The sequence below is a fragment of the Heterodontus francisci genome, chromosome 7 (assembly GCF_036365525.1).
Source record: "Heterodontus francisci isolate sHetFra1 chromosome 7, sHetFra1.hap1, whole genome shotgun sequence".
NCBI classification, from domain to species: domain Eukaryota; kingdom Metazoa; phylum Chordata; class Chondrichthyes; order Heterodontiformes; family Heterodontidae; genus Heterodontus; species Heterodontus francisci.
Genome location: NC_090377.1, coordinates 115,808,320 through 115,834,471, shown reverse-complemented (window position 1 = coordinate 115,834,471; position 26,152 = coordinate 115,808,320). Strand labels below are relative to the sequence as shown.

Here is a 26,152-nt window from a genome sequence, read left to right as displayed (position 1 = left end):
TGCACTTTAGGAAGGATGTGAAAGCTTTACAGAGGGTTCAGAAAAAATTTACAAGAATGTTTCCAGGGTTGAGGGACTTCAGTTATGAGGTCCAAGAGCACAGCAGGTATAAAGCAATGGTGGAGAGAGAGAGAGATAGTGAGCAAGTGAGCACTGTGGAAACTGTGGATGGTCTGAGAGCACGGCAGGGAGAAAGCAGAGGCAGAGAGAGAGAGAGAGAGAGCACTGCCAGAACAAATCAACAACAATTATTCAAGGAGTGATGTCACAGGACAGCAGGTAGATGATTGGTTGGTGAGTATTAGGGTTTTTATTGTCTAAACTTGGCCAAGAGGTACGATGTACTCACTACCTCTGAGGACAAAGAGAAAGACTGCAGGGTGAACAGCCACAATGCAGACCAGGGCACAGTGGCTCAGAAGGCTGTCCAAGACGGGGATGAGCAGAGTAGAAATGTGATCATAAATCTATAATTAGGGGGATAGAGTCCTCGGCAGCCAAGAACGAGAATCCCAAAGGGTGTGTTGTCTACCCAATGTGAGGGTAGGGGATATCTCACAGCAACTGGAGAGGAACTGGGAAAGGGAGAGGGTAAATCCAGTTGTCGTGGTCTATGTTGGAACAAACAACATAGTTATGAACAGGAATGAGATCCTGCTGAAAGAGTATGAGGAATTAGGCTCTAAATTAATAAGCAGGACCTTGAGGGTAATAATCCCTGGATTATTTCCTGAGTCATATACAAATTGGCACAGGAGCAGACAGATCAGGAGAATTAACACATGGCTAAAGGGCCAGTGTGGGAAAGAGGGATTCTTTTTCATGGGACACTGGCACCAGGAAGGAGCTTTACCGATGGGACGGGCTCTATCTGAACTGGGATGGGACCCGTGTCATAGAGGAAAGGGTAAATAGAGGGGTGGGGTGGGGGCGGTGGTTGCAAAGGCTTTAAGATAGTAAGATGGTGGGGAGGAATCCACAAGAAATGTAAAGCAACCTAAATGTAAATAAGACAGGGAAGGAGAGCACTGGAAAGAATAAAGTAAGGGAGAACATTGTTGTTTTGTTGGGTTTGTTTTAATAGCGTTCCAGAGAAAGTCTTAGACTCCAGTAAAGGAGTCAACTGACCAAATGGCCTCCTTCTGTGCTGTCACCACTCTATCATCATTCTCGACCTACGAATGTCCGTAAGTCTCAGATTGCTGCCAGAAGTATCATATCACAGTTAATGTTAAATCTAATACTATTCCCCCAGACAGAATCCAGGCACAATAATACGAAACAATATGATTTCATTGATAATGATTTTAGAAGTTGGTGTATAATTACAAATATGTGTGAAACATTTACCTCTCTTTGTCAGGGAAAGTGATAGCATCAAATATCTCCTTGTATTCATTCAATACAATTTTCGTTGCTTTACTCTGATAGGGGGTTAGAGTTATGAACAGCTACAAATAGAATGTACAATAGAAAGAATTAACACATTGCATGATAGGTCTAATTTGTATTATGATACTGTGTGTTCAAACATGCTCAAATTAAACTCTTATTAAAAACAATTTGTTCATAGGAAGCCCAGATACAGCTACTGCAATAAAACCACTTCTTTCGGACACTGAGCCGCAACATCGCAGAATCAGGCTGTCAGTATTCATGGCCTAGGCAGCTTCGTAGTGGTCACCAGGTGGCTTGGCCTTGCTGGAGTTGGGATGTCAGCCTGTGCTCCTAACTTTAATAGCTTGTCTTGTTTGTGCACAGTAAACCTGGCCAGCTTAGCTGAAAGGCAGAAAATCCAATCAGGCAGCAGCTCTCAAAGTGCTGCTGCTTGCTATTAAGCATACATGATCTTTTTCTTTCCTGTCGTCTGGACAGTCACTGTGCTGAAAAATGCAACAGAGGGATGTGGGAAAACCCTCTCTTTGGAGGTTGTGCTACAGGAGGTGCAGGAAAGAAATTTGCCCCTGCTCGGAATGAAAGGTCATTCTCCTATCAAAGCAGAGGTTAAAGGTTACAGCAGGTCTGGCAGCATCTGTGGAGAGAGAAGCAGAGCTAACGTTTCAGGTCCTTGACCTTCTTCAGAACTGACAAATATTAGAAATGTGAAAGGTTATAAGCAAGTAAAGCGGGGCTGGGGCAAGAGATAACAAAGGAGAAGGTGTCGATAGCACCTTCTCTTTGTTGTCTCTTGTCCCACCCCCACTTTACTTGTTTATAACCTTTCACATTTCTAATATTTGTCAGTTCTGAAGAAGGGACACTGACCTGAAACGTTAACTCTGCTTCTCTCTCCACAGATGCTGCCAGACCTGCTGAGTATTTCAAGCATTTCTTGTTTTTATTTCAGATTTCCAGCATCCGCAGTATTTTGCTTTTATTCAAGGTTACAGGTTGTAGGTTACAGAGAGAGTAAATGGAGTCTCCCAGATTCTGGGTACGTGTGAACAAATCAGGAAGAAGGGTTGTAGTTTCCAGACGAGTGCCAAATTAAAGGTACTCAATTGACATTCGTTAGTTTTCTACTGAGGCCAAGCTTGCCCACACAAAATATACTGTGAGCTGTCGAACCCATGGAGAAGTTGCAAGGGAGATAATTTTTCTCTTTTCGTCTTTGAACATATTTTTAATCACAGTAAAATCACTTTTGTGACACATCAAGTGTTGGAAGTTGTGTTACCACTGGAAACAGGTGCAGCACTGGAATGCAGTTAGACAACAACAATAGCGGGAGGTGGTGGCGCAGTGGTATTGTCACTGGACTTGTAACCCAGAGACCCAGGGTTTGTTCTGGGGACATGGGTTCAAATCCCACCACAGCAGAAGGTGGAATTTGAATTCAATTAGTCAATCTGGAATTTATAAAGCGGGTCTAATGATGACCATGAAACCATCGTCGATTGTTGTAAGAACCCATCTGGTTCACTAATGTCCTTTAGGGAAGGAAATCTCCTGTCCTTACCTGGTCTGGCCTACTTGTGACTCCAGACCCACAGCAATGTGGTTGACTCTTACATGCCCACTGAAATGGCCTATCAAGCCACTCAGTTGTATCGACCCGCTACGAAGTCAATAAAAAGGAATGAAACCGGACGGACCAACCGGCACCGACAATGCCAAACCAAGCCCTGTCAACCCTTCAAAGTCCTCCTTACTAACATCTGGGGGCTTGTGTCAAAGTTGGGAGGGCTGTCCCACAGACTAGTCAAGCAACAGCCTGACATAGTCATATTCACGGAACCATACCTGACAGACAATGTCCCAGACACTGCCATCACCATCCCCGGGTATGTCCTGTCCCACTGGCAGGACAGACCCAGCAGAGGTGGTGGCACTGGATACTGCAAAGGCTATGGGCCCTCACAATATTCCGGCAATAGTACTGAAGACCTGTGTTCCAGAACTTGCCACACCCCTAGCCAAGCTGTTCCAGTACAGCTACAACACTGGCATCTGCCCTGCAATGTGGAAAATTGCCCAGGTATGTCCTGTACACAAAAAGCAGGACAAGTCCAACTCGGCCAATTACCGCCTCATCAGCCTACTCTCAATCATCAGTAAAGTGATGGAAGGTGTCATCAACAGTGCCATCAAGCGGCACTTGCTTAGCAATAACCTGCTCAGTGACGTTCAGTTTGGGTTGGGCCATGGCCACTCAGCTCCTGACCTCATTACATCCTTGGTTCAAACATGGACAGAAGAGCTGAACTCAAGAGGTGAGGTGAGGTGAGAGTGACTGACCTTGACATCAAGGCAGCATTTGACCGAGTATGGCATCAAGGAGCCCAAGCAAAACTGAGGTCAATGGGAATTAGGGGGAACACCCTCCGCTGGCTGGAGTCATACCTAGCGCAAAGGAAGATGGTTGTGGTTGTTGGAGGTCAATCATCGCAGTTCCAAGACATCACTGCAGGAGTTCTTCAGGGTAGTGTCCTAGGCCCAACCATCTTCAGCTGCTTCATCAATGACCTTCCTTCAATCATAAGGTCAGAAAGGGGGATGTTCGCTGATGATTGCACAATGTTCAGAACCATTCATGACTCCTCAGATACTGAAGCAGTCCATGTAGAAATGTAGCATGACCTGGACGATATCCAGGCTTGGGCTGATAAGTGGCAAGTAACATTTGCGTCACACAAGTGCCAGGCAATGACCACCTCCAACAAGAGAGAATCTAACCATCTCCCCTTGACATTCAATGGCATTACCATTGCTGAATCCCCCACTACCAACATCTTAGGGGCTTTCATTGACCAGAAACTGAACTGGAGTATCGATATAAATACTATGGCTACAAGAGCAGGTCAGAGGCTAGGAATCCTGAGGTGAGTAACTCACCTCCTGACACGCCAAAGCCTGTCCACCATCTACAGGGCACAAGTCAGCAGCGTGATGGAATATTCTCCACTTGCCTGATGGGTGCAGCTCCAACAACACTCAAGAAGCTCGACATCATCCAGGACAAAGCAGCCAGCTTGATTGGCACCCCATCTACAAACATTCACTCCCTCCACGACCAATGCACAGTGGCAGCAGTTTATTAATAAACAGTCTACGGTGAGTTGGCGTTCAAGGTAGTTCATCTTCAGCAGGCCTCACACAGATCTTTCAGCAACAGATTGTAGCAACAGGTCTATTTAAATTTTAAAGTAGCAGTCCAACTGTGGAAACTTTATTGAGATTTCAGTTCTGTTCTGTTTCACTCTGCAGAACTGAAACTAAAGTTTTTCTACAGAAGTCATAAGATTGTCATAAAATCTTCCTGTTGCTTGGATGCAAATTGCCTTGCAGCCTGCATTCCAGACACCACATGTCAACATTCAGTCCCTGTTCACAGTCTTTGTTTCAGTCTTAAAGGCACACAGACCTCCTAGTTTTTTTAAAAAACTCTTAATACTACTAAGCCTCCTACATCAGCCATGGCTCAGTTGATGGTAATCTTATCTCTAAGTCAGAAGGTTCAAGCCCCATTCCAGTTACTTGAGCACAAATATCGAGAACTGGCATTCCAGTCCAGCATTGAGGGAATGCTGCACTGTTGGAGGTGCTGTCTTTCAGATGAAATGTTGAACCAAGACCCTCTGTCTGTCTTTGCAGTTGAGTAAAAAAGTTCCTATTATATTATCCTGAGGTTGGTGAGTTCTCCAGGGAATCCTGGCCAATATTTATCCCTCAACCAACATCATTAAAACAGATTATCTGGTCATTATCATGTTTGTGGGAGCTTGCTGTGTGCAAATTGGCTGCTACATTACAACACTGAAAACACTTCATTGATTGTAAAGCACTTTGGGATGTACTGATGTTGTGAAAGTCGCTATATAAAGGCAAGCCTCTGTTCCTTTCATTTTACTTACGTCTTGAACAATCTGGTTCGGATCCTCAGAGCAGTCGTCGTTATGTAACACATAGGGACCTCTGTAGCAATAGAGAGCTATACATTCTTTGGGTTTTAGAATCCTGTCAACCTCCTTCATAAACGTCTCCATATTAAACCAATGTGCTGCTACTCCCACTGTCACCAGGTCAACGGAACCATCCTCAAACTCCAGCTCCTCCGCTAGGCCCACTCTGTCGAGTGAATCACAGGAATACAACAGCTTCAGTATCTCTGCAGTTTTAAATGAATTTCCCAATGACATCTAGTGTCCCAGATGTGCGCTGGAATTTTATGAGCCCTGGGAGACAGGATTGGTGCCGGGGTGGGAGGTATGCTCATAAAATAGCACCAGAAAGCGGCAGTCGGAGTGCCTTCCCTCAGCATACTATATTGTCAGGGACAGAAAAGGGCGAAGATGGCCTTTCCACCCAGAGACCAATTGAGGCTCTTAAGTAGCCGATTAATGGCCACTTCAGGGCCTCTCCCCACCTCTGCTGGTATTATACCAGTGGCTGGTGGGAGCCCTGCCATGTAGGGAGGTCGCCCAGTAAAACAAAGCAATTTGTGGCCAATGGAGGGCCCCTCGCAGCAAAGGCCGTCCCTCTGTCAACAGCCCCCTGCCCTCAACAATCACCCACCCCACAATCCCCCGACTCAGCGAGTACCTGCCGGATTGGTCCGGTGACCCCGCAACACTTTGCTGTGGTCCGGTGCTCCAGAGGTGGCCCTGGTCCCAGGCTTCTTGTACAATGGGCAGTGGTCATCGCTCCCAGTGGAGATGCAGATACGACTGAGCTGCCGGCCCTCTGATTGGCAAGCAAGATCCCAGCCTTTAAAGTAATAGGAATCATGGCGCTGGGCAGTTAATTGCCCGAGTGCTGTTAAATAGAGCTGGGGTTGTCTACAAAGGAATGCAGCAGGCTCCCCTCACCTTTTGGTCCTGGCGTCAGGACCCCAGACAGCTCCATAAAATTCAACCCATGAATTCTTCCATGATAAAGGCATACAGAAAATAGGAGTTTCTGACAGGACTAACCGACATAGGGCAATAGAAGGAGGCCATTCAGCCCATCATTCGTATCCTGGCTCTTTGAAAGAACTATCCAATAAATCCTACTCCCCTGCTCATTCCCAATAATCTATTTTTCTCCTTTATCAAATATTAATTCACTTCAAATACAAAAGGGATCTGTGTTGAGGCCTCAACTATTCATCATATTTATTAACGACTTAGATAATGGGATAGAGAGTCACATCCAAGTTTGGCACAAAGACAGGCATCTTTGTAAGCAGTGTAGATGGAAGCATAAAATTACAAAAAAAGACATTGATAGGTAAACTGTGAGAAATGGATTTCTGTGTACTTACATCTTCCACTTTGGGAGAACAGAATGCTTTCTAAATGGTGATATTGAGGCTTTGGAAAGGGTGCAGAGGTCTCAAGATCTAAAGCATCTTACTTACCCAGGTTTGGGGTTGGGAATAGCAGGTAAATAGACTCCACACTTTAGAGAAGTGTAGACCTTGGGCTGAATTGATTTAAGGTTCATAAGATGATAAAGGGATTAGATTGCGTTTGAGTGGACAGTTTGTTTCAACTAACTAGATTAGGAAGGAACAGAGGCCACAATTTTAAATTGTATAAGGCAACATCTAGGTTTGATGTCAGCAGGTAGCTCTTCTCCCGGAGAATAATGGACCTGTGGAACAGGCTGCAGTCCCATTTGGCACACGCTGATTCACTGAATTCCTTCAAGTGAGTCCTGGACTTGTTTCTGCCTGGGATGGAGATGATCTTCTACAAGAGGTAAATATCTGGTAACATTCATCAGGTCCAGAGCCAGCTCCTGGACGAGCTTTGATCATCAAAGAGGCTCAGAGAGAAATTTCCTCCATGTTCCCCACTGAATTGCCTGGGTTTATCCGGTTCCTCAGCTCACCCAGGAAATCACATAGTTTTGGATGGGGTGGGGAGTGTATATATTGTGATGGACAAGTCATGGCAGTAATATGGGACAGGCTAGATAGACCAGCGAGTCTTTGCATGTCCACCATTGTTCACATTCTAATTGTAACCAAACCAATAAATTATACAGGATTAACATTTAATTTATAATCAATTTTTTTTGATTCATTCATGGGATGTGGGCGTCACTGACTAGGCCAGCATTTATTGCCCATTCCTAATTGCCCTTGAGAAGGTGGTGGTGAGCTGCCTTCTTGAACCACTGCAGTCCATGTGGTGACGGTACACCCACAGTGCCGTTAGTGAAGGAACGGCGATAAAGTTCCAAGTCAGGATGGTGTTTGACTTGGAGGGGAACTTGCAGATAGTGGTGTTCCCATGCATTTGCTCCCCTTGTCCTTCTAATTGGTAGAGGTCATGGGTTTGGAAGGTGCTGTCTCAGGAGCCTAGGTGCATTGCTGCAGAGCATCTTGTAGATGGTGCACACTGCTGCCACTGTGCATCGGTGGTGGAGGGAGTGAATATTTGTGGATGGAGTGCCAATCAAGCGGGCTGCTTTGTCCTGGATGGTGTCGAGCTTCTTGAGTGTTGTTGGAGCTGCACCCATCCAGGCAAGTAGAGAGTATTCCATCACACTGCTGACTTGTGCCTTGCGGATGGTGGACGGGCTTGGTGGAGTCAGGAGGTGAGTTACTCACCACAGGATTCCTAGCCTCTGACCTGCTCTTGTAGCCATAGTATTTATATCGCTACTCCAGTTCAGTTTCTGGTCAATGGTAGCCCCTTGGATGTTGATAGTGGGGGATTCAGTGATGGTAATGCCATTGAATATCAAGGGGAGATTAGATTCTCTAATTTTACTAAACTGAGGAGTGATTTAGTGAAAGTGGACTGGAAACAGCTACTTGAAGGTAAACCTGTGTCAGAACAGTGGGAGGCATTCAAAGGGGAGATTCAAAGGGTTCAGGGTAAACATGTTTCCACAAAGAAAAAGGGTGAGGCGGCCAAATCTAGGGCCCCATGGATGTCAAGGAGCCTACAGGGTAAGATAAGGCAGAAAAGGAAAGCTTATGTCCGACACCAAGAACTCAATACTACAGAAAGCCGAGAGGAGTATAGAAAGTGGAGGGGTGAAATCAAAAAGGAAATTAGGAAAGCAAAGAGAGGGCATGAAAGAATATTGGCAAGCAAAATCAAGGTGAACCCAAAGATATTTTATCAATATGTTAAGAGTCAGAGGATAACTAAGGAGAGAGTAGGGCCCATAAAAGACCAAAAAGGTAACCTATGTGTAGAGGCGGAAGATATTGGTCTGGTTTTTAATGAATGCTTTGCGTCTGTCTTCACAAAAGAGGGGGACACTGCAGATCCGGTGGTCAAGGAGGAAGAGTGTGAATTATTGGATGTGATAAACATAGGGAGCGAGGATGTATTACATAGAAACATAGAAAACATAGAAAAATACAGCACAGAACAGGCCCTTCGGCCCACGATGTTGTGCCGATCCTTTGTCCTCTGTCAAGGACAATTTAATCTATACCCCATCATTCTCCTTTATCCATATACCTATCTAAAAGCCGTTTGAAAGTCCCTAAAGTTTCTGACTCAACAACTTCCCCAGGCAAGGCATTCCATGCCCCGACCACTCTCTGGGTAAAGAACCTTCCCCTGACATCCCCCTTATATCTCCCACCCTTCACCTTAAATTTATGACCCCTTGTAATGCTTTGCTCCACCCGGGGAAAAAGTTTCTGACTGTCTACCCTATCTATTCCCCTGATCATCTTATAAACCTCTATCATGTCACCCCTCATCCTTCTCCGTTCTAATGAGAAGAGGCCTAGAATGTTCAGCCTTTCCTCGTAAGACTTATTCTCCATTCCAGGCAACATCCTGGTAAATCTCCTCTGCACCCTCTCCAAGGCTTCCACATCCTTCCTAAAATGAGGCGACCAGAACTGCACACAGTACTCCAAATGAGGCCTTACCAAGGTCCTGTACAGCTGCATCATCACCTCACGGCTCTTAAATTCAATCCCTCTGCTAATGAACGCTAACACCCCATATGCCTTCTTCACAGCCCTATCCACTTGAGTTGCAACTTTCAACGATCTATGCACATAGACCCCAAGGTCTCTCTGCTCCTCCACATGCCCAAGAACCCTACCGTTAACCCAGTATTTTGCATTCGTGTTTGTCCTTCCAAAATGGACGACCTCACACTTTTCAGGGTTAAACTCCATCTGCCACTTTTCAGCCCAGCACTGCAACCTATCCAAGTCCCTTTGCAGACGACAATAGCCCTCCTCGGTATCCACAACTCCACCAACCTTTGTATCATCTGCAAATTTACTGACCCACCCTTCGACTTCCTCATCCAAGTCGTTAATAAAAATCACAAACAGGAGAGGACCCAGAACTGATCCCTGTGGCACGCCACTGGTAACTGGGCTCCAGGCTGAGTATTTACCATCTAAGACCACTCTCTGCCTTCTATCAGTTAGCCAATTCTTAATCCAACTGGCCACATTCCCCACTATCCCATGCCTCCTGACTTTCTCCATAAGTCTACCATGGGGGACCTTATCAAATGCCTTACTAAAATCCATGTACACCACATCCACTGGTTTACCCTCATCCACTTGCTTGGTCACCTGCTCAAAGAATTCAATCAGGCTTGTGAGGCAAGACCTACCCCTCACAAAACCGTGCTGACTGTCCCGAATCAAGCAGTGTCTTTCCAGATGCTCAGAAATCCTATCCCTCAGCACCTTTTCCATCAACTTGCCTACCACCGAAGTAAGACTAACTGGCCTGTAATTCCCAGGGTTGTTCCTATTCCCTTTCTTGAACAGGGGCACAACATTTGCCACCCTCCAATCACCTGGTACCACCCCCGTCAACAGAGAAGATGAAAAGATCATTGCCAGCGGCTCTGCAATTTCATCCCTTGCTTCCCATAACATCCTTGGATATACCCCGTCAGGCCCGGGAGACTTGTCTATCTTCAAGTTATTCAAAAACCCCAACACATCTTCCCTCCTAACGAGCACTTCCTCGAGCTTACCAGTCTGTTTCACACCGTCCTCTTCAGTAATACACCCCTTCTCATTCGTAAATACCGAAGAGAAGTACTCATTCAAAACCTCACTTATCTCTTCCGGCTCAACACACAGTCTCCCGCTATTGTCCTTGACCGGACCTACGGTCCCCCTAGTCATCCTCATATTTCTGACATACGCGTAAAAGGCCTTGGGGTTTTCTTTTATCCTACCCGCCAAGCATTTTTCATGCCCTCTCTTAGCTCTCCTAATCCCTTTCTTCAGATCCTTCCTGGCCATCTTGTATCCCTCCAGAGCTATGCCTGTGCCCTTTTTCCTCAACCTTATATACGCATCCTTCTTCTTCCTAACAAGACTCTCAACCTCTCTTGTCAACCACGGTTCCCTCACATGACCATCCCTTCCCTGTCTGACAGGGACATGCTTATCAATGGCCCCTACTATCTGCTCCTTGAAAAAGTTCCACATTTCGACCGTGCCCTTCCCTGCCAGCATATGCTCCCAACTTATGCTCCTCAGTTCCTGCCTGACAGCATCATATCTACCCTTCCCCCAATTGTAAACCTTGCCCTGTTGCACATACCTATCCCTCTCCATTACCACAGTGAATGCTACAGAATTGTGATCACTATCCCCAAAGTGCTCGCCCACCAACAGCTCTATCACTTGCCCTGGTTCATTACCTAGTACCAAATCCAATATTGCCTCCCCTCTGGTCGGGCAGTCTACATACTGAGTCAGAAAAGCTTCCTGGACATACTGCACAAACACTACCCCATCCAAACTATTCGATCTAAAGAGTTGCCAATCAATATTTGGGAAGTTGAAATCCCCCATAATTACTACCCTGTGACTTCTGCTCCTTTCCAAAATCTGTTTCCCAATCTGCTCTTCCACCTCCCTGCTGCTATTGGGGGGCCGATAGAAAACTCCCATCAAGGTGACTGCTCCTTTCCTGTTCCTGACCTCAACCCACAGTGCCTCAGTCGGCAGATCCTCCTCGAAAATTCTTTCAGCAGTTGTTACACTATTTCTAACTAACAATGCCACCCCCCCACCTCTTTTACCACCATTCCTAATCTTATGAAAACATCTATAACCAGGTACCTCCAAGAACCATTCCTCCCCCTCACCTATCCACGTTTCAGTGATGGCCACAACATCGTAGTCCCAAGTGCCCATCCACGCCTTCAATTCACTCACCTTATTCCTGATGCTTCTTGCGTTGAAGTATACGCACTTTAACCCTTCTCCGTGCCCATCTGTCCTCTGCGACAGTGCTACCTTCCCCAATACCTCACTACACTCTTTGTCTTTCTGAGTGGACCCACTGGTCCCTGGACTACAAGTCCGGTTCCCATCCCCCTCCCAAACTAGTTTAAACCCTCCCGAACAGTACTAGCAAACCTCCCTCCCAGGATATTGGTGCCCCTCTGGTTCAGATGCAGCCCGTCCTGTTTGAACAGGTCCCATCTTCCCCAGAATGCAGTCCAATTATCCAAGAACTGGAAGCCCTCTCTCCTACACCATTCCTGCAGCCACGTGTTCAGCTGTGCTCTCTCCCTATTCCTAGCCTCACTATCACGTGGCGCCGGCAACAAACCAGAGATAACAACTCTGTCCGTCCGAGCTTTCAGCTTCCAGCCTAACTCCCTAAACTCACTTCTAACATCTGTGCCACCCTTCCTTCCTACGTCGTTGGTGCCAATGTGCACCACGACCTCTGGCTGCTCCCCCTCCCCTTTAAGGATCCTGAAGACGCGATCACAAACATCACGGACCCTGGCACCAGGTAGGCAACAAACCATCCGTGCGTCTCGCTTGCGCCCACAGAACCGCCTGTCGGTACTCCTCACCATCGAGTCCCCGATGACTAGTGCTCTCCCATTCTCCCTCCTTCCCTTCTGAGCCACAGTGCAGGACCCCGTGCCAGAGGCCCGTTCACTGCAGCCTGCCCCCGATAGGCCGTCCCCCCCAACAGTATCTAAAACTGTATACTTGTTGCCGAGGGGAACGACCACAGGAGATCCCTGCACTGACCTCTTCCCACCTCTAACTGTTACCCAGCTGCCTTTGTTTTGTGGAGTAACGACATCCCTGTAGCTTCTATCTATCACCCCCTCAGCTTCCCGAATGATCCTCAGTTCATCCAGCTCCAGCTCCAGTTCCCTAACACGGTCTGATAGGAGCTGGAGACGGATGCACTTCCAGCAGGTGAAGTCGGCAGGGTCACCGGAGGTTCCCCTCACCTCGAACATACTGCAGGAGGAGCACTGCACTCCCCTGGCTGCCATTTCTTTTACTCAATTACCCCTTAATTAAGTACAAATATAGATATTAACAAAAACAGTGAAATAGCTTACCTGTTCAGTCCTTTTTGGCTAGAGGAGGAGGGTAAAAAGGGTCTTATTATTAGGTTAGAGGAGGAGGATGGGTGGGAGACACTACATGTGTAGTGTCTCGGGTTAACTCTGCTCCGCACCTTTAAAGAAAATACCTACCCAGGAGTCCTTGCTGCCGTCCAGCTTCCGGTTCCTCCCGCGCCAAAAGTAACTTGAACACAAGGAAAACAGTAAGTACAACTTTCAAAACACAGCTCCTGGTGCCTTCACTTACCCACCGAAGAGTCGCTACCTTCTCCTGCTGCTCCGCCGGGAAATGAGGCCGAGTCCACGGAGCTCCGCACCTTTAAAGAAAATACCTACCCAGGAGTCCTTGCTGCCGTCCAGCTTCCGGTTCCTCCCGCGCCAAAAGTAACTTGAACACAAGGAAAACAGTAAGTACAACTTTCAAAACACAGCTCCTGGTGCCTTCACTTACCCACCGAAGAGTCGCTACCTTCTCCTTGAAAGTTGATAAATCACCAGGGCCAGATGAAATGCATCCTCGGCTGTTAAAAGAAGCAAGAGAGGAAATAGCAGAGGGTCTGACCATAATTTTCCAGTCCTCACTGGATACAGGTGTGATGCCGGAGGATTGGAGAACTGCTAACATTGTACCGATGTTTAAAAAGGGAGCGAAGGATAGATCAAATAATTACAAGCCAGACAGTCTAACCTCTTTAGTGGGCAAATTATTGGAATCTATTCTGAGAGACAAGATAAACTGTCACTTAGAAAGGCATAGTTTAATCAAGGATAGTCAGCATGGATTTGTTATGGGAAGATGACCAACTTGATCGAATTTTTTGAAGAAGTAACAAGGAAGATAGATGAGGGTAGTGCAGTTGATGTGGTCTACATGGATTTTAGCAAGGCTTTTAACAAGGTCCCACATGGCAAACTGGTTAAAAAAAAAATCTCATGGGATCCAGAGAAATGCAGCAAGGTGGATACAAAATTGGCTCAGTGGCAGGAAACAAAGGGTAATTATTGACGACTGTTTTAGCGACTGGAGGGCTGTTTCCAATGGTGTTCCGCAGGGCTCAGTACAGGGTCCCCTCCTTTTTGTGGTGTATATTAACGATTTGGACATAAATGTTGGGGGCACGATCAAGAAATTTGTGGACGACACAAAGTTTGGCCGTGTGGGAGATAGCGAGGAGGATAGCTGCGGGCTGCAGAAGATATTGATGGTCTGGTCAAATGGGTAGAAAAGTGGCAAATGAAATTCAACTTGGAGAAGTGTGAGGTGATGCATTTGGGGAGGTCAAACAAGGAAAATGAATACACGATTAATGGGAAAATACTGAGAAGTATAGAGGAAGTGAGGGACCTTGGAGTGAATGTCCACAGATCCCTGAAGGTAGCAGGACAGGTTGGTAAGGTGGTTAAGAAGACAGATGGAATCCTTTCCTTTATTAACCGAGGTATAGAAGACAAGAGCAAGGAGGTTATGCTGGAACTGTATAACTCATTGGTTAGGCCACAACTTGAGTACTGTGTGCAGTTCTGGGCACCTCATTACAGATAAGATGTAATTGCACGAGAGAGGGTACAGAAGAGATTTTCGAGGATGTTGCCAGGTCTGGAAAAATGCACCTATGAGAAAAGATTAGGTAGGCTGGGGTTGTTCACCTTGGAACAGAGAAGGCTGTGGGATGATCTGATTGAAATGTACAAAATTTTGAGGGGCTTGGATAGAGTGGAGGTGAAGGGTCCATTCACCTTCGCAGAGCAGTCAGTGACGAGGGGGCATTGATTTAAAGTGATTGGTAGAAAGATTAGAGGGGAGATAAGGAAAAACCTTTTCACACAGAGCGTGGTGATGGTATGGAACTCACTGCCTGAAAGGGTGGTTGAGGCAGAGACCCTCAACTCGATCAAAAGGAGTCTGGATATGCACTTCAAGTCCCGTAAGCTGCAGTGCTACGGATCAAATGCGGGAAGGTGGGATTCGAACAGGTGGATCGTTTTTCGGCTGGCACAGACAGGATGGGCCAAGTGGCCTCATTCTGTGCCTTAAACTATCTGCGATTCTATGCTTGCTGATAATGGCAGCATTTTGACACAATGCTTTCAGTCAATGACCAATTATCACATCCAAATCCTTTTCCAAATTTCTCATGAAAACTCATTGCATCTGCATCCAAGATTCATATTTCCTGTTATCATCCATTAAGTTATATTAAAATGCATCAAGAATTTTCATGGTCACGAACTTTATTTGTCGAGATCACTCTGAATGCGATCGAACTACTGAAACTAAAATTGATCACCCTCAACAAAATGAGAAAGGCTGCAACTTTAGTTTTTGTGCTCTGTAAAATCTTCAGATTACTATGGTTACCTGTAAGAGACATTATCAGGTCTATCCAGTTTCTTGGCCTCTTCAATCTGAGCTCCACTCATATCAATTCCAACCACTTTTTCAAAGTAAGAAGCCAGTCCCCGGGAGCTCTGACCTGAGCCACATCCCACATCCACTGCCAGGCTGAAGGGCTTCCCCTTCTGAAAATGGAATCACATTTTAATCAAACACAAACCTCTTCACCCTCTGTCCCCCCAGAAATAACTGCGCTCAGTAATTCCATGTCCAATTATTATAACAGCACTTTATACAACTGCACATTCTAACTGCTTCTTGGGTCAAGTGATGGGACCAAGCAGTGGAAGGTGGGTGAGCATTAAGATTGTCAACTCTGGTTGGAGATATTCCTGGAGTTGCCTTCAAGTACCCCACTTCAAACCTCCCGCCATTGGTCTGCCAACACACCCACAGCCAATCAGAAAGTCAACTGTCTCTTCATTACCCAATGGTCATCAGAAAGAGAACACGCTCCTCATTACCCGATTGACCAACGATCAAGAATCATCCAAACAGCCAGTTTTATTCCCATGTCCGATATTTTTACAATCAGTAAACAAAACTGTGTTCTGAATGCCCTATGACTTTTCTCCTGGGTTTGGAGGCAGTCCAGGAGATTTGTTGAGTGTTGACCCATACAAAGCACACCCTGAGTCGAGATTATTTTACTGACACATCCATCTCTTCACTATCACCACCATCTCCCCACCCCAGAAAAAACTTGCGTTCAGTAATTCTGTGCCTGATAGCTTTATTGGAAAGCCTGCAATTTGAGTTCCTAGAAATGGCAGAAACCACATAGTCCTCAACTGGAGACACAATAAAGGCAAGAAACCCCAAATTAATTAATCTAGTCACTCACTGTGATCTGTATAAGCAGAATTAACACTCACCTTTAACACAACAAAAAGACAGATTTAATTGGGTAGAAATTTAATTTTCCAGTGACTGACTGGTTGTTTGCTCTGGAGGTGTTAGGCCGCAGCCATATTAATGGTCTGGGCTTCACATTCCAAAAGACCCTCCTGATACAGCTTGCCAGGAGGAGGAGTTATATCTGGTTCTTCCGAAGCATTGCCAACCCTCCAGGATTGTCTTGCAGTCTCTGGAATTATGGAACGATTTTCCGGATACTGCTGCGAGCAACAGCCGGAGATAAAAATTGTAGGGCATTAAAGAAAAGGTTTGTATCTTTTCTCTTCTTCTAAACACTTCAGTTGATTGGTTACAAATACACTGGAGTTGCGGAAAAGGCTGTTTGACTGGGGATAGAGCAGCTGGTGGTGGGTGATCATGTGATGAAATCTCTAGGAACATGTCCAAGCGGAGTTGTCGACCCTAGTTCTTACACCTGGACACCAGGAGAATTCCTGCTCTTTTTCCAAAAGTTTAAACAGAACAGGCTAATAGGACTTCATTATAACAGCATATCTGAAAGTCAGCACTTCTGACAGGGCAGCTCGCCCTCAGTACTGCGCTGAGGTTGTAAGCTCAAATCTGCAGTGAATTGTGAACCTGCCATTCTCACTCAGAGATGAGATCATTACCCCACGGTGAGAATACTACAACAATTCACATTTATATAGAGCCTTTAATGAAGTAAATCATCCCAAGCCATTTCTCAGGAACCACATGAAGAAAATTTGGGATAAATGACTGACAGTGTGGTCAAAGAGGTCGGTTTTAAGGAGCGTCTTCAAGGAGGAAAGTTGGGGAGGTTTAGGGAGAGAATTCCAGAACTTAGGGATTTGGCAGGTGAAGGCACGGCCGCCAGTAGTGGAGTGCCTAAAATTGAGAATGAACAAGAAGTCAGAATTGAAATTTGAAAACCAGGATCAAGGAGTTGCTGGACCTGGATGATGGGTGAGTGGCTCTTGGTGTGAGTTAGGACACAGACAGCAGAATATTGGATGAGTTCAAGTTTCCGGAGTGTAGAATGTGAGAAGCCAGCCAGGAGGGTGTTGGAAAGTCAAGTCTAGAGGTTGCAAAGACATGGATGAGGGTTTCAGCAGCAGATGAGTTGAGGCAGGAGTGGAGCTGGACAATGTAATGGAGGTGGAAGTAGGTGGTGTTGGTGATGGCGAACTACCCAGTGGTGAGAGGACTGGTAACAATCAAGTTGACATTGGAAAATGTATCCCCAACATTTAACTATTAAATTCTGAAAATTACTAAGGTTTCATTTCACAGATTTCCATGTATTTTACACTTAACTATAAATCCCAGTCACTGCTGGAAAATATTTAAAGGCAATATCACACTTCAAAAGTATTTAGACAAATCAAAGTGTAACAGATTGGCCACTAGAGAAGAAACATAGACTTATCGTAGAATCATAGAACAGTTACAACACAGAAGGAGGCCATTTGGCCCATCGTATCCATGCCAGCTCTCTGCAAGAGCAACTCACCAAGTCCCACTCCCTGCCCTTTTTCCCATACCCCTGCAAAATTTCTCTTTGGATAATTATCCAATTCCCTTTTGAAAGGTTCGATTGAAGCTGCCTCCACCAAACTCTCAGGCAGTGCATTCCAGATTCTAACCACTCACTGCTTAAAAAAGTTTTTCCACGTCGCCTTTAGTTCTTTTGCCATTCATCTTAAATCGATGTCCTCTAGTCCTTGACCCTTTCACCAAAAGAAACAGTTTCTCCCTATCTCCTCTGTCCAAACCCTCTCATGATTTTGAAAACCTCTATCAAATCTTCTCTTAACCTGTTCTCGAAGGAGAACAACCCCAGCTTCTCCTATCAATCCACGTAACTGAGGTCCCTTAGCCCTGGAAATATTCTAGTTAATCTTTTCTGCACCCCCTCTAAAGCCTTCACATCCTTCCTAAAGAGTGGTGTCCAGAAATGTACAAAATTCTCCAATTGAGGGCAAACAGGTGTATTATAAAGGTTCACCATTAACATCTTTGCTTTTGTACTCTATGCCTCTATTTCTAAAGCCCAGGATCCTGTTTGCCTTTTTAAACACTTTCTCAACCTGTCCTGCCACCGTCAATGATTTGTGCACATATACCCCCAGGTCCCACGGCTCCTGCACCCCCTTTAGATAGACACCCTTCATTTTTATATTACCTCTCTTTGTTCTTCCGACCAAAACGAATTACCTGACACTTCTCTGCATTAAATTTCATCTGTCATGTGTCCACCCTATACACCAGCCTGTCTATGTCCTCTTGAAGTTTAACACTATCCTCCTCGCTGTCCACTATACTTTCAAGTTTTGTGTCATCTGCAGATTTTGAAATTGTACCCTGCACACCCAAGTACATTTCTTTATCCAGTCTTTTGCAATCTCAGGATGTCTCAAAATGCTTTACAGTAACAGCCAATTTGTGCACAGCAAGCTCCCACAAGCAGCAATGTGATAATGACCAGATAATCTGTTTTTGTGATGTTGATTGAGGATAAATGTTGGTCAGGACACCGGGGACAACTCCCCTCCTCTTCTTCGAAATAGTGCCATGGGATCTTTTACATTTACCTGAGGGCAGACAGGGCCTCAGTTTAACATCTCATCTGAAAGGCAATAGTGCACACTGCCTCGGTACTGCATTGGGAATGTCAGTCAGGATTACGTGTTCATGTCTCTGGACTGGGACTTGAACTCCTGACCGTCTGACCCAGAACGCTGATTTTTGGATCGGCCACATTCTCACCTTTCTCTGCAGATAGTTGAGGATGAGATTGTTGATTTCAGCAGGTGAAGGAAGCCTGAATTTCTGATACAAGGCAGCGAATTCCTGCTCCTCAAAAAAACATCTCGCCATGTTGGTGTCTAATCGAGCAACTGGACCTCTGCCAGAATGAAAGCAAAATACTGCAGATGCTGGAAATCTGAAATAAAAACAGAAAGTGCAGGAAATACTCAACAGATCAGGCTGCAGCTCTGGAAAGAGAAACAGAGATAACGTTTCAGGTCTGTGATCTTTCATCAGAAAGGCTCTGGCTTTTAAACTTGTTTCATGAGAGGTTACACGTCTACAGGTCTGGCCAGCAGCTGGGCACTTCTATCCTTGGCCCCTCTTTCTCTGTTCCACTGTTTACATCGCCCTGGCGCCAACAGTAGGTGTATTTCAGGACTAACTACAAGTGAATAGCTAATTTAAAGTTACCTGGGACTCCTTGCCAATCCCCAAACCCTGACCTCTGACCCTGCCCACTGCACATCTCCCAGTCCTGCACACTCTTTGCTAAAATGTGTGTTCCAAATTCCGGGACTCTGCCGCCAAAACACTGCTACTCCACTGACCACACGAAGACTGAACTCCTGCCATTCTGATCTGCTGTTTAGTTGCTTACATTTTAAGGCAACTTTTTCCGGCCCACAGTCCGTGTTGGCCATAATTCCACAGTATACCCCAGGGTCCCTCACATTATATCCTGATCCCTCACAATGTACCCTCGTTATATGGATGTATCACATGTGAAGCAGGATGGAATAAATCTGCTTGGATTTATGACATAACTCACAATTTGGGAGTTTTGGTTCTTTGTACAGCCTAATAACCTTGTTTTCCACAGCCCGAATGGGTTTTTCTGCCATCTAGCTGAAGGACATTGCTGTATTCGGGGCAGTACCAACAATACTCTGAATCTTAAAATCCACCAGGACCTGAACACACCCATCACTCACCAGTGACAGGAAAGAACATTAAGCCCCAAAGTGAACAAGCCCAGCTTCCAATCACAAGCTCCGTGTTGTGCTGGAATTGAGCTCAAATAATAAAACATGTCAGTGATAACGTTCAACTTTGACATAGTGGAAAGATTGACGGCTTTGGAATCGATCAATCACCAGGCACCGCCCACCACTTTCCCTTCAGTCGAAGGCAACGGGGTGATTTCCCAGGCAGGAAGCTGGAGATGTGGGGAAGGGGAGAAGAGAATGGGAAGCGATGAGAGGGGAAGGTGCAGGGGAACGGGGAGGGGTAAGAGGGGGTGGTGCAGAGAATGCGGGAGGGAGTGGGAATGGGAAGAGGGAGACGGGGAATTATGGGAAAGGGGGGCTACAGGGAGGTGGATGAATTGGCCCTTTAGATATTGGAGTTGAGATCGCACCATGCGAGTCCTCTTCACACCCACTGCCACACAATCAACGCCAAAATAATAGTGAGCTGGCTGTGTTGAAATGCCGCTGACAGATGCACTGAGTTAACTTCCGCCTCCCTCACTCAATGTCAAAGCCCTCCCTGCTCCCAACGTGCCTCTGAGTTAGTCTCATTATGATTGTCTGAATGGCCTTTTCTCATTCCACATTTTATAGACATATTGAACAGCTCAGTCACAACTCTCATCACAATGAACCACGGTACACCAACACCATTAAAAATTAACTTTATATTGTAAACGCAGTCAAAAATTAAAATAAAACATTTAAAGCATTGAGTTAAATGTGCTGGGTTTCTAAAAGTTGTTTGGAACACAACTGTTATGAGCTCGCAGGACAACAGTTTGGTGTGTACTGTGTCTTTAATGAAACTGCTTGTGATGGCTGCCTGCAGTCAGAGTGTCTCATGGTGGAAGTCACATGACTACGGCAAGCCAGGAGGCACATTAGTACAGTATTGCATTTCTATCCCAAACATCCCCCTTGTCATACAAAAATAAGTACATGCATTATCATTGACATTGTGAGTTGCCAAGTTACCCACAATGCACACAACGTTCTCATGCATTAGTAGTTTGTAATTCTTGTCAGACTCTGCACAGGCATTGCACACATAGTCATTAAATTGTGCTTGTCTCTTAATAGTGCGCGTGCACGTTATCGTTGGTTGTTCATCTGGTTGATTTTCCTTCTCCGGCAAGTGTCGTTCCCTTGTCACTTGTTGCCATGGTAACTGTTGCTGTTCCGTATCCATTGTTGGGGTGCTGTGGACCTCTGGAGCTGATGGTTGTTCTGGGTCTGTGCAGTTGGTGAGTTCTCACCTTCCTGATATGCCGCCTGCTGTGACGGAACAGCTTCTCCAATTGTACGTGTGTGCCTGTGCTTGCGACAGTATACCTGGACGTTCACTTCCACCGCATACAATTGAGGTGACAACTGCTCTACGCAGGTCCCAAGTTGCCAGTTGGGCTGACTCTTGTTGAGAGTATTGAAGGTTTGTACTCTTACTGGCTCTCCAATGCTCATTTCTGGCAATGTTTTGGTAGTTCTGTCAACGTGAAATTTGACTTTCTGCCATTTCACCTTGTTATTGTCACTCACACCTGTTACTAGTTCTGGCTTCAGTAGCTTTTTTGCTATTGGAAGAGTAGCTTGGGTGCGGCGTGACATTAGTCTTTGTACTGGACTACTTTCCATGTCTTCAGTAGGTGTGTTTCACCACTAGAGAATTCCCTTGTACACATCTGTGCCAGATTTGCTCAATTCCTTTATGATTCCTTTGGCGATTTTCACTGCCACCTCAGCCTTTCCATTTGACCGGGGATAGTGTGGTGAGGAAGGATGGTGTTGGATTTCCCAATCCTTTTTGAAGTGGCTAAATTCTTCACTCGTGAACTGAGGGCCATTGTCTGTCAAAACTATGTCTGGAATGCCGTAACGACTGAAGTGTGCTTTCAGGTAATCTATAATCTCACCGGTAGTCATTGAAGTCAGCTGGTTTACAGTGACAAGATAATTAGTTCCTGCGAGAGTGAAGATGTCTACTCCCAGCTTCATCCATGGTCTGTCTGGGATGTCATGTGCCATCAGCGACTCTTTAGTTTGCTTAGCTTGGTACTCGTTACACTCACTGCCCTGGCTGATGTGGTCCTTGATTTCATTGTTCATGTTTGGCCAGTAGAGCACTTCTCTCACCTTCCTCAGACTCAACTCAATTCCTTGGTTGCTTGCATGATGCGCTTTAGCATCTCTCCTCTCAACTCCTTTGGGATAATGACTCTATTTCCTTTGTGCACAATGCCATATTGGGTTGTCAATTCATCTCTGTGAGCCCAATACACTGCTGTGATCACAGGAGTGTCCTTGTTGCTGTCAGGTCATCCTTTCATCACAATTTCTTGCAACACTTGGAGAGTTGGATCTTGTTGGGTAGTTCGCTTGATTTGAACAAGGTGCATGTCAGTCAGATTCAATGTCTCTGCTGGGTTGATGACTTCCCGATCATGTCGAGCTGCAGCTTCATGTTGGATCTGGAAGATTTCACACTTTGTTGTAGCATCCTCTGTACTCATAGGGAGAGCAGCTCTCGACAGCATGTCAGTGATGTACATCTGTTTCCCTTGCTTGTATGTCACTTCCAGATAGTATCTTTGTAAACGGAGTAACATCCTTTGCAGACGCTTTGAAGCAGATAGTAACGGCTTGAGGAAAATGCTTTGAAGTGGCCTGTGGTTGGACTTGACTGTCACTTTGTCTCTTCCAAGTCGCAATTGATGAGAATGTTTACAAGCAAAGACAATGGCCAGGCACTCTTTCTCGATCTGAGCATAGCATCGTTCCGTTTGCATTAACGTCCTGGATACAAATGGAACCGATTGTTCTTGCTGCATTAGGGTTGCTCCAAGTCCTGTCTCGCTGGCGTCACACTGCACTGTAACTTCATCTTTTACATCATAGTATTTCAGCACTGGCTTTGCAGTCACTAGTTGCTTGATTTTAGTGAACACTGCTTCTTGTTCTGTGCCCCAATACCACTGCACATCCTTGGCAGTGAGTTGCTTTAATGGTTCACACTCCGATGACAAATTGGGCAAAGATTTGGCTAAATAGTTGACGAATCCAACAAATCGTTGCATTGCTTTTACATCTGTTGTTCATCGCATCGCTGCTCCTGCTCTCATCTTTTCAGGATCTGGGCAAAGACCTTTTTCTGTCAGTACATGACCTATGTACTTGACTTTGGGCATCTTTAATTGCAATTTTTTTTTTTCAGCTTCCGGTTCATCTGGCGAGCTCTGTCCCTCAGTCGCACTAGATTTTGATCATGGTCAGCAATGTCTTCTTCCATTGAGTCTCCACATCCATAAACTAGCAGATCATCCACTCTCACTTCCACTCTGGGAAGATCACTATCTCATGTTTTCTGTGTTGAATCTGCTCTGGGGCCATGGAAATGCCAAACGGCATGCGCAACCATCGGTATCTCCCGAACGGTATCCAGAATGTAGTTAGAAAGCTGCTGCTTTCATCCAACTTCACTTGCCAGTAACCATCCTTCGTATCTAGGGTAGTGAAGATTTTTGCCAATGGTTGGTATGGGTGAGTGAGATCTCTTCAGAGTTTTATTTAGATCCTTTGGGTCAATGCATACTCTCAGTTTTCCCGGTTGTTTCACTGTTACCATGCTGCTAATTTCATTCTGTCGGGGTTGTCACTTTCTTGATTACTCCCTTCTTTTCCAGCTCTTCTATCTTGTCTTTCAGGCTGGCCTTGAGGGCAGCTGACCTTTCCTCAGCAGATGCTGAATTGGACTTACCCTCTCACCGACTTCACGATGATGTTCTCCTGGAAGACATCCTAGACCTGTAAATACATCATTGTACTCCTCTAGGATCTCTTCCGTGGTCAATGGTTTAGTGCGCTGTGGCACGTTGCAAATCTCTTTTGTGCATTGAGGGTTACCAGTCCAAGCTTTAGACTTGCTGCGGCTGAGATGAGTGGCTTTTGCTTGCCGTCTATGATCTGGAACTCCAGCTCTTAATTCTAGTCATTGCATTGGGCTCTCAGAGTAATTTGTCTTCTCGGCACTAGTTTGGTGCCATCATATAGCCTCAAACATACTTTTGATGATTTCATTTTTGGATCGCCATGTTGAGCTACTTCGCAGAGGTCTGTGAAGATCATGATGTTGCATGATGCACCGGTGTCTATCTGGCACTTTATGTTGACTTGATATTCTCCTTCTGCAGTCATCATTCCAACTGTCACAAACCATTCATCACCTATCAGTCTGACTGAACCAACCTGTTGGATGGTGTCTAGTGATTTGTCAGAATCATCAGCTGACATCCCTCCAGTGGCCATCCGTACCTGTTTGTTGTGCTTCCTTCCAACCAAACATTTGTGTGTCGAATGATTCAGCTTCTTGCAGTGAGAACACTGCTCTCCCCACACGAAACATGCCTTCTTTTCCTGTGCGTGATCCCCTCAGCAGTATTTGAATCCTGCCCTTTGTCTGTGATCTTTCTGCCCTTTCGGCCTGGAATGTCTATCAGCATAATGCAAGGCCTGGTCTGTTCTGCCATGAATATGGTACAGCTGCTGATTTACAACCTCACCACTTCTGCACATGTCAATCGCTTTCCTGATAGTCAGTTTGTCTTCTCTCAGTAGACGTGCTCTCACTGAGGGATCTCTTATGCCTAATACAATCTTGTCTTTAATTAGACCATCTTTTACAGTGCAAATTCACAGGATTCTGCGAGCTGTGTTAATGCAGTCACATACTGATCAATGGACTCTTTTTCACCTTGGGCTCTAATATTGAACACATACTGTTCAGAGGTTATGTTCACTTGGGGTTCAAAGTGTGACTTCAAGGTGTTCAAACTTTCAGATGTCTGTTTTTTAATGCTCTTCGGAGAGATTTAGGGGTGGAATACACTTTGTAACAGCCTCTCCCCAACAGTAATAAAAGTGTAGCTACTTGTAGCTGCTCTGGTTTGCTAATTAATTTTGTTGTAATTTCATAATTTTGCCATTGCGAGTGGAAAAACTGCCAGTTCTGCTTCATACCACCTTTCATTTCGACTGGCACAGGCAGAGGAAACATTTGCAGCCAATTTCATACCCTGTGCTTTCAGCTGTTTCTCTATTCCTTTTCTGTGGCTTCCTGTAGCTTTTAGCAGCTTTTAGCAGTTGTGACCATTCCTGTGACCTTGGTTCTGTAGCTGTGCTTCTAAACAGCTCTTCAACACTCACTCTCAGCTCCACTCTGACACCATGTTATGAGCTCACAGGATAACAGTCTGGTGTGTACTGTGTCTTTAATGAAACTGCTTGTGATGGCTGCCTGCAGTCAGAGTGCCTCATGGTAGAGGTCACATGACTACGTCAAGCCAGGAGGCACATGAGTACAGTATCGCATTTCTATCCCAAACAGCAACTTACTAGAGCTGCTAACAGTGCAGTTTAGAATTAGAGAAGATTGCATCAATTAAACGTGATCCATCATGATAATTGCTAAGCGAGTGTTTTCAGATTCTTACCAAAATGCTACACAGTCTCTGAACGGAGGAAGGCGGGTGTGGAGTACTGCGTTGCCGGGCAACGAGCCGGTTCCCCGACTCCATCCCACCCACTGGGCCATTTTCCAGGCGGCAGAAAGGGGTGGGTGAGGCCCTCCTACAAGCGGCAGGGAGCCGATTCAACTTGTCAAGGGAAAAGCAAAATACTGCGAATGCTGGTAATCTGAAAGAACAGAAAGTGCTGGAAATACTCAGCAGGTTCTGATGAAAGGACACAGACATGAAATGTTCACTGTTTCTCTTTCCACAGATGGTGCCAGAACTGCTGAGTATTTCCAGCACTTTGTCTTTTTATTTCAACTAGTTAAGGGCCGAATAAGGCCGATTGTCAGAGGCCAACTGGATTTTTCCAGTGGGCCTTCAGGTCCCAGAGGCGCTGGGAAGAGGCCAGCTACCTGGGAGCAGCCTCCCAGCAGCAGACCAATGGACCAGTGCTCCCGGCAAGCTCAGAGGCCCGCCCCCTCCCCCCACCCCCAGCCTACTTGACTTCAGTTACAGCTGCGGGCCGCCATGTGGACAGGGTGCCCCTTCCCACAATGGTGAGGCCAGTTTTGATTTTACATTTGAAACAGTTGGAGAGAGGCCACCTCCATCTTGGGGCAACCTCTCCCTTAACTTACCTGCAAAGGCACTTTGGGAGTTGTTGTTCTTTGTGCAAAAAATAACCTGGTTCTCCACAGCCCAAACCCTCTTTGTCTTCTGTCATCTAGCGAGACAGCAATCTGGTATAAGGAGCAGTACAAACAATGCTCTGAACCTTAAAATCTGCCTGGACTTGAACACATCCATCAGTCACC

General features: G+C 45.7%; 1 protein-coding gene across 2 annotated transcripts in view; it reads right to left on the bottom strand.

The window, feature by feature from the left end:
• The window catches only part of LOC137372258 (putative methyltransferase DDB_G0268948), a 37,865-nt gene extending 11,766 nt beyond the window's left edge, over positions 1–26,099 (bottom strand). The window contains exons 1-5 of one of the 2 annotated variants that reach the window (XM_068035966.1): positions 25,976–26,099; positions 18,818–18,995; positions 15,134–15,294; positions 5,355–5,568; positions 1,351–1,451 (exon numbers count right to left, since the gene is read on the bottom strand). In XM_068035966.1, coding sequence (XP_067892067.1) covers positions 1,351–1,451; positions 5,355–5,568; positions 15,134–15,294; positions 18,818–18,995; positions 25,976–26,061 — 740 coding nt within the window. In that variant the 5' untranslated portion in view covers positions 26,062–26,099. Of the gene's footprint in view, positions 1–1,350; positions 1,452–5,354; positions 5,569–15,133; positions 15,295–18,817; positions 19,048–25,975 lie in introns of both variants that reach the window. The other variant, XM_068035967.1, reaches the window with a different exon arrangement.
• Between the last annotated feature and the right edge of the window lie 53 nt (positions 26,100–26,152).